A 13,433-nucleotide genomic window follows, 5' to 3' on the forward strand; every position below is an offset into this window, starting at 1 on the left:
CCCACGGATCTGTCCCTGATAGCTGGAAGAGTGCTGCTGTAAAAGCACTTAAAAAAAAAACCCCAGCTAGATCCAGCAGACTTGGCGAATTATCGACCAATATCACTGCTCCCGGGTATCAGCAAAGTAGCTGAGAAACTGGTAAATGCTCAATTATCTCAGTTCTTTGAGACTAACAAAATACTCAGGCAATCTCAAACTGGATTTCGCCCGGACCATGGCACAGACACCGCACTCCTCGCCGTCATTGAAGAAGCAAGGCGCATACTAGATTCAGGAGGATCAGTGGCAGTGATCCTCCTGGATCTAAGCGCAGCATTCGACACAGTCAACCATCGTGTGCTTCTTCATAGACTGGCGGATGCAGGATTAACCGGGACGGCACACAGTTGGATTGAGTCATTCCTGACAGGGCGCACATTGCAAGTATGGGACAACAATCACCACTCATCCATCCTTCCTCTCACAAGCGGTGTCCCTCAGGGCTCCTCCCTGAGTCCAACGCTTTTCAACGCGTATATGGCCCCCCTTGAGGACGTGGTGACACCATTTAATATAAAAATGGTAAATTATGCTGACGACACTCAGCTGGTCGTCTCCCTGTCCCAACTGATAGACCACCCAGAAAACCTAACCAATTGTCTTACAGGGATTCATAACTGGATAAATAATTCATCATTAAAACTCAATGGGTCAAAGACGGAGGTCATGCTCCTAGGGAAACAATGGACGACCATCCCCCCAGCACTCTGGCCTGACGTATTCGGGGAAATCCCATCCCCAAAGCGTGAAATCAAAACACTCGGCGTGTGGCTCGAACCCGAGTTGTCTATGAAGACACAAGCAGCGAAAACTTCAGGCACCTGCTTCGGGCTCCTACGCACAACCCGCAAGATTCTCCCCCTACTGCCACCTAACTCTAGGAAACTACTCATCCAGGGACTGGTACTGTCCCGCCTGGACTATAGTAATATGGTCTACCTAGGAGCTCCTGAGGCCACCCTAACAAAACTTCAGCGGACACAGAACGCAGCGGCACGCCTTCTCACCAACCTCCCCTCCAGAGTGTCCGCCAAGCCGGCCCTCAAAGCTCTGCACTGGCTCCCTGTGCGCCAAAGGGTGCAATTCAAAGCGATGTGCACAACACATAAGCTGATCAACGGTACTGGCCCCGAGATTCTCAGAAAAATAATTACCCCCTACACAACAACCAGATCTCTACGATCTCAGAATGAGAACCTGGCCAGCATACCTAGATTTAAAAAGACTCGCACAGGAGGACGACAATTCTCCGTACAGGCGGCTGCTGGATGGAACGCCCTTCCACGAACCCTCAGACTTGAACCTAATTACCGGGCTTTCCGCAAGAAACTTAAAACACACCTATTCCCTCAATAGTGTTCCCATACGAGTACCTCTCCCCTCCCCCCCCCCCCCCCCCCTTCCCCTCAACAGGATTGCAAATTCACAGCGCGGGGATGCCCTTGGGTCACCAGGCGCTTTAGAAATCGCTATTAAATTAAATTAAATTAATTAATGAGGAATTGGCGGTTTTCTTCCGTGACCATATCTTTTTAAGGGATTAGTTCTTCCCACCGGACTATGCCTCTTTGATAGGGCTCTGAACGCTTTTAATATATTGGTCTGACCAGATTAGAGGAGAGGGGGAATCCACCTGAAGGTCCAGGGCATTGGTGAAAATTAGATCTAAAGTATGCCCGGCAGTGTGTGTAGGGCCAATCATTTTCTGAGCGAGCCCTAATCTCTCCAAATCGGAGAGCATAGTTTTGTTTCTTGATCTGAAACTAGTTTCGTGTGCAAGTTGAAATCTCCTACTAGAAGGAATTGTTTGGAAGCATCTACGTGGGGGGACAGACAATCAGCCATAATTTAACAGACGTCTTTTTTTTTTGTTTTGCACTGGGGGTGGGCGGCAATATACTAAGGCACCCTTCCATGATTCTACAGTCTGAGTTTCCAGGTTAAAGATGCAGAGCTCTACCCAGTCTTAACGAAGAGTATCTATTGAAGTGACTTTAACTGGGTCGCGGAAAGCAATAGCAACTCCACCCCCTTTTTTATTCTCCCTATCTAGTTTTATCAAACTGTAATTTGCAGGAATGGCTGTAGAGATACTGGGTGAGGCAGACGGATAAGCCAGGTTTCGGTGAGAAAGCAAATGTCCGGTTGGTGGGTTGTAATGAGGTCCCATAATTCAATAGCGTGTTTAAGGAGGAAGCATTTGCACTGGCAGAAAATTGCAATATGGGCCTTTAAGCGAGGGATGAATGTTATATGTATCAGTTCCCTCCTTCCCCACAAAATAGACTCTACTTTTATGGTTAATAAAAAAAGCATAACAAAAATGACCCTAATATTTTACTCCCTCAATATGGGCATGATGCTGCCCACTTAACCTTCACATCCTGTTAACTAGGGATTGAAAGCATTACTAAGCTAGAATCAACTCACCTGGTGACCTTGTGGTTATTCTCTTTGTTCATCAGCTCTCTCCTCTATTTCTAGAGACAACCTTACATAGAAAAGTGACTGATTGTTCAAGCTTACATTGGGAGCTAAAGTCTTGATTAAAAGCATACAGGGTTCTGACCACTACGTCATACTAAAACCACTACTTATTTGGTTAAAAAAAGTATAGGGCACCTGGACCATTAGATATTAGGATGCTTTACATTTAAATATGAGCTATAAGTGCTGCTTTATAGTGAAACTTTTCACAGAAAACATTTTGGGTGGAGAGATGAGCTATGATGTTTGGAGTGGTAGACAGAAGGTTAGATTCGCAGTTCAGCCGGGTGGCGAGAAAAGAAGTTTGGGAGTATTTAACGAAGGGCCGGGGTAGAAGTTTGCTTTAAGTATTTGAGATGGAGTAGTTCCAGATGCATAAAATAGAGATTAAATCAAGGACAAAATGGTAACATTAAAATTGTCTGAACAGGCTCCTGTAGGTGATGACAGAAGTTAACTTTCATTGGCTAGGTGGTAGAGTTTAATGCTGTGTTAATCGTTCCATCAAAGGATTTTCAGTGGGCTAATGTGGTCTTCGAAGTGAGTATTTCCTGGAAAAGCTTTTCTCTACTTCTCAGTTCCCTTGAGTCACCAGAGATTGACAGAATATTGGGTAGGTAGGGCACACTTTGCTCTTAGATGGCGGTGTGTACCAAGCAGCTCAATTTTAATTAAATTATGTCTTGGATTGGGAGCCAACCTAGGTCTTTGACAGTGGTGGTAATGTGATCATATTTTTTTGCAAAGTTCCTTAGTCGTGCCGCTGAGTGAAGGATGGTTTTGAGAGGTATTTCGTATGATTGGGGCACTGCAACAAACATGGCATTTCCAAAGTCCAGCCTAATCATGAAAAGCGAGTGAACAAATTTTTTTAGATTTTCCGATGGAGTGAGGTGGCTGATATTTCTTTAGTGAATGGAGATGAAAATTGGCTGCTTTTGCCATTTTGTTGATATGAAGTATGCACATGAGAGCAGAATATTGAGTGAAGATCGAGAATTAAGCTGAGCAGTAGGAGATGGTGAGGAACATTCTAGATTCTGTTACTTTATTAGTTAATGGTCAATTTGTCTTTCTGATTGGTGTATTTGAGAAGGAATTCTTTATTTTGAGGATTCAGCAAAAGAACGATTTTCAGTATCCATGAATGAAGTAGGTAGGGATACGCAGTCTCAGGATGGCTGTGTCTTCTGTCATTGATGTCTTTGGATATATTTGTGTGACCCATATGTATTTTTGCATGAGACACCAAAATCTTTCAAGATAAGACTTCAAGTCTCCATATAAAGATTGTATAGCGTTGGAGCCGATATTAATCCCTATGAGACTCTACATACTACTTTTTGCTGGGTCCTTCTTTTTACCGATTGATGTCTACTTGATAGGTAGGATGAGAGCTGGTTCCGAACCTTTCCTCGCATTTGGATTTTGTTTTTAAAGATAGGTGCCATCTGACAAATTTTCTGTGAGTTTGAGACTGCGCCTTAATCCAATGAGAAATTAATCCCTTTTGCAATGTTGAATCACAGTGCGCACTCAGCTTGTGGCCCTTGATTGCAGTGCATACACTACACACTACTGTCAAAAGGCCCAAACATGTTAAATCAGAGGCAACAGGAAACCACTACAAGTACACAGCAGTGAAGGCTAGTGAAAAGTATGCAAGTGCGAACAGGATAAAAACAATATTTTTGAGAAGCCTAAGCAACCCTAAATAGCTGAACACATAGCAAGATGAGCACTACACAGCTAAATATTACTGTACGTTAGGAAAGACACAGACAGAATCTAAGAATTAACAATGCTTTCCAGGCTAAGCATTAGTGTGCTATTAAATATTCACAACATTCATTGAAAATAATGTAATGCCACTGCATACCTGGAAACCACAAAATCATGCTTCTCCATGGCCGTAAAAATACTGAGCTGTACCCACCCATTGCTTACCATCAAATGGCTCCATTGTCACTCTTATTTGCTGGCTCCTGATTGGTCAATGCATGCCAGTTTACCTTTCTCTTAGTTTGCTTCTCCTTTCAATGGATCATGGACCAAGTACTGAATCCTTGTTATTTTGATTAATTTCTTTCCACTGCTTGCGCCTGATTTAACTTTGGGGAGAAATTGCCAAAACTCATTGCTACACTTGGGGGTGGGTGGGGAGAGGGATATGTCTATTCGAAATCAGGGGATAAAGAATTCAAAGGCTACTGGCCCGGCTCAATGGCCTGCTGATCCGCTTTTGAAACGAATATAAAAAAAGTGGCTAACACATGGCATGAGCTTTGAGAGGCAGATAATCAGTTGCTCCAGAACTAAGGCTTCTTGAAGGACTAAACTGCTTTAAACAACTTCCTCGAAATGTTATCTGCTAAAGAGAGACCACCACAAACATTGCCACACTTGGCCTTCTATACAACGAGCTTTCATTAGCTTCTTTGCCATTCTCTAGAGCTAAGGGACACTTCCAAATGGTAGTATTTCCACCATCTCCGCTACTGTTGGCAGGTGTGGAGCTGTTCTGTTTTCACTGCTTCAGCAGATCAGGCATTATGTGGCCTGCAAACCTTAGCTTGAGCCGGTTTGAGAGGGGCCTCAAAAGAGCTCTACACTTATAGTGAAGTTCTAGGGTCTCGTGAGCAGCCGTAAGATTAATCTTGCCCAAGGCCACTGAGGAATAATTAGGCTGGGTGAAGCTAATCTGGTGGGTGTATGATTACAAATGAGGTTGGAGAAATGTCTATGATCTTGACCTGTTTAGGAGGGGTAGAGAATCCAGCCTTGTTTTTGTAGTGTATGGCCCTTTTGATGAGTGAATTCTTCAAAAAGCAGATTCATAATAAAGTACTCAATGACACTTATGCAATCCATTGGCAGTGTCTTGAACTAAGCAATTGATTCTAGAAGAAGATTAAAACCCGAACAGTAATAGTTTTTGCCAAAGTGAATCTGGCCTGGCCCCAAAACTTCTAGCAGTTGGTTGAAAAAAGAAACCGCATGCTCATGACCAAGGTAAGCAATAATTATTGTGACGGTAAACAGTGACCGTAGTAGTTCTGGGAAATGCTCATTCAGTGAGGTTTCAGTAATGCAACCAATCTGGTTGTTAAAGAATATACAGTAAATATTTACTTTCAGCAAACTATCCCTAACACAATACATCCTTCATTCGGGCTAGGTTTATGCTTGTTTTCATACTATTACTCTCATTTTCTACCCTAGGTATATTCAAACTGATTTATTGTCTTTTTCATGTACTACAGACGACATTTTGAATGATTTTCTGTCCGTTCCTTGAGCAGACATTTTCATGTCAATCTCCTGATCCTCTTAGTTTGAGCACAACTCACAGTTCTAGAATTAAAGTTGACTTGCCTCTTGTGCACTACTGGAATTTACCTGCCTGTATCTTACTGCCTCCTCTGCTTGTTCTCAGTAAAGGTATTTCCGTGTAGCAGAATTGTCATTACATGATCTATGACCAGAAAGATATGGCAAATGCCACAAATAACTAGTGAAAGGTAAAGCCATACATAATTTTAGAAGTGCCTTACTCAGAATAGTTAATTCAAAGAGGATGCAATACCATCTACTGATTGTACGATCAGCAATGTACAGGTATCTAGTTTGTTGCAGTTCTGGAGCAATGTATGTAGCGTATGTATCATCATTTACTGAAGCAGTAACAGAGCACTTAACAAAGCAAAGATTCCTCTGGCTATGGAGACTAAACTCTTCCATGCAACACAGTGTCCTAGAGATAAGATGAAGACTGTATAGCAAGGTGGGTAGGAGAAATGAGACTGGGGATTATAAATTCACTTCTTCCTTAGGCCTGTACAATCTGAGGTTTCAGTCTCAGAAAAGTAGTAGTGCTTCATAATATAGGCCCAAAAAAGGAATACGCACATATACCCAATTCAGAAATTAAGGGCCCTTTTGCTGTGACAGATTTCAGTATTTGTTAGTGGTTCTATCCTTGTGCATCTCATAAAATACATCTAAAAGAAGGCTTCTTCTATTCCTGTAAGTCACCTGGACACAGAAGACCGGACGATGCCTAAAGATTCATGGCCGCCAAAGAAAAAAGTGTTCAGTCATAACTTGTGTCTTGTGTAACATACCTTTCTGTAGCTTCCTGAAAAGCATGCCTTACGACCCCTCTCCCCCACCCAACAAAAGTATTTTAGGATTCAGGGTACAACATGCTTGTTAAATAAAAGATCACTTTGAGAAAATGTTTTGATCTATTCAGGGCTCATAAAGTTTAGAAATTCTGAATATTATTAGCATAAAAAAAGGAAGGTAATTCTCTCTAGCTTTTATGTTTTTTTTTTTTTTTTATTGAACCTTCTGGTTCATGGTTGTCATGTCCAAACTCTTCCTGGCTATTCAGAACTCTGGCTGGCTACAACTCCCAACTGATTCTTTCGCAATCCTGTGAGTCTACATTTTCCTCAATTTTGATGTTTCCGAACATTTTGTCCCAATTTCTTACTTTTGTGTAGGTGCCTTAATTGTTGCTAATACATGTGCCTTTTTTTATTTAAAGTTTTTTGAAAAATCTGAAACTCTTGCTCTGTGAGTTGCAAAATTGTTTTATTCAGCCCATTGTGCTTTAAGCCAGCTAACATTGGACAGAGGATACAGAGATTGCATTGTGGCTGAAATGCAAGTAAATGGTTGTTCGCGGATGTAAACGTCTGTGCTTTCTAGGTTTATTTCTGCTGAGATAGATCACCACCTGGCATCCAAGCCCTTAAATCCGATTTCTTCTGCATTTACATCGAGTGGTGCTATGCCAGTGTACTCACCGTGTTCTAAGCAAGTGTACTTGATTATAGAATTTCCACACCATAGTGTGAAATTGTGCTCCACAATATTTGGCTACTTTCTTCTTTTGCCCAGTTTTCCTTCGAGTTTCTGCCAGTGATATATGCAGTCCAGGCATCCCCTCTTACATTTGGGATTAGACTCCCAGCTGATGGGACCTTGATCCTTTCATCCTCCTAGAGATCATCTGGAGGGTCAAGTCTTTAAAATCTTTTCAGGCAAGACTTACTCCCCAGGCAGCAATATCAAGCCCAGCTTGGATCTTAATTTGTAAGACTGTTTAGACTTGGAATAGCTTTACTAATTAATATCCTCATTCCCTCCTAATGTGGTGTTCATGTGAACACAAGGCAAACCTTCAGCAAGTTATTTCGAAGGGGTTCAGCACTGCCAGAGTGTGTCTGTGGAGTAAATATAAATCTGCTGTTTATTTTGTCATGGATTACTGAGTATTGCTAAGGGTATTTTCAAGGTTGCGAGTCTCTGATTGCAGATCATCCCTTTGATGTTTCTACTTTGCCCTTATGACTGTTCGCTTCTTTTAAGGGTTTAAGATTTGTGCAAGCAAATAAAGTCTCCGCTTAAACATACACAAGATGATGATACTGGATGACTCTAATCTTGTGAATCTGTTCTCATCGGGTGGCACTAACCATAGAAAATCCAGAGAGCCCGGCAAAATCAGGCTAGTATATTGCCTTGGGTGTCACCGAGGAGAGCAGTGAGGAAGAGCTGAGAAGACATGACAGAGATGTACAACAGGCTGGATTCTGGCCCTCTGTAATATGAAGACCGAATTAAAAGTGGAGTTGGGGAGAGATCTGCAAGGTGCATTTGGAGTTTGGGGGCATTGGACCTGTGGGGCCTGCAGAACACCACACAGTGCCACAGCAGAAGTGCATTGGCTGCATAGACAAGAGTGAGGGAGGGGTGGGATCTCTGAATGAAAATATGTTTGAAGACTGTGCCTAATCTGCGTTTACTTCCTTGGCGGTCAAGGTGGACTATCTAGAGAGTGAGGTGAGAGCCTAGCAATTGAGAGTGATGGGATGCCTAGTTATACAAAGATGAACTGAGGTATAATGTATTTTTCTAAGTGCTTTTAAGTGGGGGAGAGCCGTGAGACGTTCCAGTGACTGTATCACAAGTTTCCAAAACCCTAATAAAAGGCCCATCGGAAAAGGATACCAGGATGGGCGTGGTCATTGTGGAAAGTGGTGAACCCAAACAGGGATGAGTTGCTAACTAAAGTTGCAGTGAAGAAGACAAAACTGATCTTTGTTTTAAATAAAGTTGCCATTGCTCCCAACCTGAGGTGCTTCACCTTAATGTGAAGGATTAACTGCAAGCAATTGAAAAGCGAGTTGTTCTCCCAGGGACTGGATACATCCCTGTTGCTTCTTGCTAGAATGCCGGTGAAAGTGGAGGCGATACCTTTGGTGATTTTTCTCTGCCAGCAGCGGCAAGAGATTTCATGGCTTTTCATTAGAATAGAAGCAAGCTGGAAGTGGAGAGGATGAAATGACTAGAGCAGTTTCCAGATTGTTGCAGTTTTAGTGGTCAAAACTGTTGGATGTGTATGTGGCTCAGTGAGTTAAGGGGTAAGGTTTATACTTCTTTCTAGTTTGGGAAACATTTCTGTTGATCAGTTAGAGTGAAAACACTGTGCAACTGTATTTCAATGCCCTCCCAACCTTTTCCACTCGTCTCCTATGGTGTGTGCCAAATTGTTTGACTCCGATATTTTGTTTGAGAAGATAGACGTTTTGCATTATGTAGTAGTCTGTGCCTTAAGCTTTTGTAAGGTACATACATCATTTGTTGCACTACTTTTATAATGCGAACATTTATTTCTTCGTTAAAAATTATTCACCTCTAGAATTGACTTAGATGCACTTATATTTTCACTGAGGCTTTATGAAACTAAACATCTTTGCTCTGATTCCTCCAGTTTCTCTTTCCTCCTGAAGAGGACTTTCTTTGGATCCAACCCGCAGTATTTTCACTGAGATTATTATTATTTTTTAATCTGATTCGGTTTGTTGTTTAAAGTGCTTCTGTTGGCACTAGAGATGATTTTTGGGAAGCTGTGCTAAGTAATGCACTTCTTCACTTGGAGCTGGCTGGGATGTTGAAATAACTCCGCTAATAGCCAAGGGCAATCACTGCTTTCAAAGTATTAAAGGCTACCATCTGGGCTTCTGTGCATGCAGTCAATTGTAGGTTGGCGAGTACAAAGGTGAATGCCAGGTTTTGTAGAGCAAACCCCTTTAGTCTGTATTCATAGTATAGGAGCCTTAAAAACTAATCTGGATAATACCATAGTTTGTGACTCCCACAATGTTAATTCATGTGACGGAAACACTGAAGAATATGGAAGAGTTACTCTGTCTTTGAGAAGCTGCAAAAAATCTATGGTCCCCAGAGTGCCTATAGTATCACTGATAAAAAGAAAATGAGGAATTAAAAAAAAAAAAAAAAAAAAAAACTTGATTATTTTCTTGTGCTTGGGGTTTGTGGGGAGTGCTGTACAAAGTATTTCTTTATGAGCTACAGGAACCCTACCTTCCTTAGTGCAGTTTCTAAAGAGAGCTGAACATTCTAAATTTTCTAATTAGCAAAACATGTTCATGCAGAAATGTTCTGGGGCTTTCTAGGTCTTCATTTTTCTGGGTCTTTCAATAACTCCCAATTGAACTAGTTCGGAGAAGATGTTATTTGTTTTCTTTTGTCTGTTGTGAAAACTTACAGTTTCTGTCTGGTTGCACCTAGAAAATTGATCGACCTGGCATACACTCCGTTCCATGCTGTTCTCCGTTGTGGTCACTTATCATCTGATGTACAAGTCTTTCCCAGGCCTGAGACAGTCACTGTGGACGAAGAAATAGACCCGATCCCCAAATCAATCAACACAGGTAATAAGGAATAGAGTTTATGAAGAAGCTGCTGAACAGCCTTCTCTGTGAACCGAAGTCCATGTATATAAATACAATACATGGGATTCTGCAATCCTTGTATAAAAGCCTGTCTCTAATTTATTATTGTATCGGCTCCTTGTGACGCACCCAGTTGTTGATTATAAAGAAAAGGCGTCAGAATTCAGCTGTAGTAAGATATTGCAGTCGAGTCCTGACATCACAATGCCTGCTGCCTGAGCCAGCAGCCGAGGTAAAAGGCAGGTCAGGACTCAGAGCAGCTGTTTAAAGCAACCAAAATTGAACACTGCTTTTCTTTCTTCTTCTCTTTCTCTAGCTTACAATGACTAGCGGAAATAACTTTTTTTGCATTCCTTAGATAATTATTGATAAATTAGAATGTTTCTACACATTCTGAGCAACTGCATATTTTTATTTTTATTTTTTTACTAACTTGTTGTGAATTATTTCTATTTTTCTTGCAACATATACCGATTAGCTTGTTGATGTATTTAATTTTGCACTAGACCGGCTAGTTGATTGCTTCATGTTTTCAAACATGAGATAATCTACTTTCTCACAGTATCTAAAAGCAAAACCTTTCAAATTTAGAATTGTAATGTGCAAAACAACATTAGCTCTGCACCATTTCCATTACTAAGGATATCGCATGTCAATAGTGTCCTTCATCCAAAGAATGTTTTCTTCATTAAGAAGAGGTGAGGGCGGTTGATAAAAATCACTTGCTTCTAACTTGCTCAGGAAAATGCCTTTTCTCACAAAAGGTTTCTGTCTCCTTCCATACAAAGAAAACATTCAAGAGTTGCCTGATAGAGAGGTTTCGTTTTCCTACACAGAAGATTGTTTATGCTGGGAGATGTTTAACTTGAGTTTCTGTTTGATCAATTAAAAAAGCCTAGAATATGTGTAAAAAGCTAACATACGTTGACCTTTGACATAATTTGGCCAAACCTGAATTACACACGGCCAGTTTGGTTTACATAATTTGGCACATCACGAATGCTAAGCTTCGATCTTCAATTTTTAAACTGAGTGCTTTTCATCGGATTTCCTTTTTAGGTCTCGACTGAGCCAGTGCATGCGCTGCTCGGCAAGGCTTCTAGTAGGGACTTCCAGATAACGCATCTTTTCCTCGTGTTTTTTTCCTTTTCGGGCTGCATTTGAATGGCCATTTGCGTAAGGCTTTCACTAAAGAAAGCAGCAAGTGGCCAAAGGCTTGGGTATGTCCCGCCTTATCTCTAAATGCCCCCTCCCATGGCCTAGGGGTCTCGGGAGCGCGCAGGGTGCCATCTGTTCTGGCAGCTGCATTCCTTACAGTGCGCACTCCCGGGCTTGTCTAATGAGCTTTCGCTGCACGCGCTGGTACACACACCTCTGATAACAGCTGCTGTATTTGAAGCAGCACCAGCTCTTCTCACATTCTAAGCAGGCTTCCCACCTCCTCCCTCGGAACAGGAAACGGACACACAGCCCCACTTCGCTGAGGTCACCCTGCTTTCTCTACTCAGAGGACAGCAGCCACTCCTTGTTTCTCACCGCTCCAGCAGAGTTCACGCCTCAGTGCACGGGATTTACAGGACCTGGGTGTGTGGTCTATCTAGTCTCCTACAGAGTTATTTATGAGTTGCTTCCAGCAGTACTACTCCCTTTTGACCTGTTCCTTCTGTTCTGATGACCAGTGATCACTTCAGGGGAGGATCGTGCGCCAAGTTTGATACTGTACAATCGGCTAGTTTCTTGTCAATCTTTCCCCTGGCACAGTATTTCAGCAAGCAAAAGACACGGGCACCAGTAGACAGGAGGTGGCATAAGCAAATACATTGTAGATGTCACTCACAGCCTGATGCCTGGTTAGCTTTGCATAATGTTCTGAGGTCTGTGATGCCGCTCGTTTGCAGCGCCTCTCCAACCTCCTAAGATGAATGGAGTTCACTATAAAATAAGACTTAATGTTGACGTTGGGATGTCTGAACCTCATGTGATCATCAGCCTCTGACATACGGTTGAAATCAATGCCTAATTTGTAATATTAAATAATAAAAAATAAAGTCTGAAAATGAAGTTTTAGTTCCTAACACGGAGTGCTGGGATCCACTACTTGCAGCAACTGGCACACATTAATGTTATCATGCCCCTTTACCCATGTACACTTAAAAATAGGAGGGAAAATGTAACTTGCAACAAAACAAATATGCCACTTTTTTCTGCCAACTGCTGGGACAGCAGGGGCAACCTTGTTTTCTCACCTCCAAAAAGGACTTGTTGCCAGATTTGCTGGCGTTGTCGTCAGTACCCATTCAGATTTATTGAACTGGTGTGGTGGTTTCCATCTGCAGCACTGTGCTGCGGGCCAGGCTGTGGCGGGAGAGGAAATCTGGGGATGCGGGTGGCAAAGATGCCAAACTCCACAAGTGATTTGGCGGGGTTTATCTCTAGCCATTGAAAGCTCTTTTCAGTCCCCCCACAGCCTTTTTCTTTAACCCTTTCCATGCGCCCGTCGCGAGCACTACCTCCGTAGTGCTGCGCATGTCTGTTGGCCGACGCGGCCCAGCCCGCGCAATCAATCACCCGCACCGCGGCGGATTTTACGCCGCGGTCAACGGGTTAATTTGTATATCTTGCTTTGACACTCACTGCAGGAGGTTTAGCATGAGATAGTACTGGGTTGAGTGGCGTAAATCTCATATCTATGTCTGCAGTATAGATGGGCTCCTAGCACAGATGCACTGAATATAGATTTTCATATTGGTATGTGCTGCGGTTAACCAGCTTTTATGCTACATAATTACACTGCACTCAATGCAGCATACACTCCAAATACCACTCAGTGCCACATAATTACACGTCACATTATTACACTCTACTGAATGCAATATACACTCCACACAATACCACTCAGTGCCACATAATTATATGCTACATAATTACACTGCACCCAATGCAACATACACTCCAAATAATACCACTCGGTGCCACATAATTGCACGTCACATAATTACACTCTACTGAATGCAATATACACTCTACACAATACCACTCAGTGCCACATAATATATGCTACATAATTACACTGCACTCAATGCAACATCCACTCCAAATAATACTACTTAGTGCCACATAATTACAGGCCACATA

General features: G+C 42.2%; 1 protein-coding gene across 3 annotated transcripts in view; it reads left to right on the plus strand.

Annotated features, from left to right (window-relative positions):
• The window catches only part of INTS14 (integrator complex subunit 14), a 157,091-nt gene that overhangs the window by 44,869 nt on the left and 98,789 nt on the right, over nt 1–13,433 (plus strand). For all 3 annotated transcript variants that reach the window (XM_085644635.1, XM_085644634.1, XM_085644633.1), the window contains exon 6: nt 10,135–10,277. In XM_085644635.1, coding sequence (XP_085500761.1) covers nt 10,135–10,277 — 143 coding nt within the window. The remainder of the gene's footprint in view (nt 1–10,134; nt 10,278–13,433) is intronic.

This window comes from Triturus cristatus, chromosome 3_1, assembly GCF_964204655.1.
Source record: "Triturus cristatus chromosome 3_1, aTriCri1.1, whole genome shotgun sequence".
In the NCBI taxonomy this organism is placed as follows: Eukaryota; Metazoa; Chordata; class Amphibia; order Caudata; family Salamandridae; genus Triturus; species Triturus cristatus.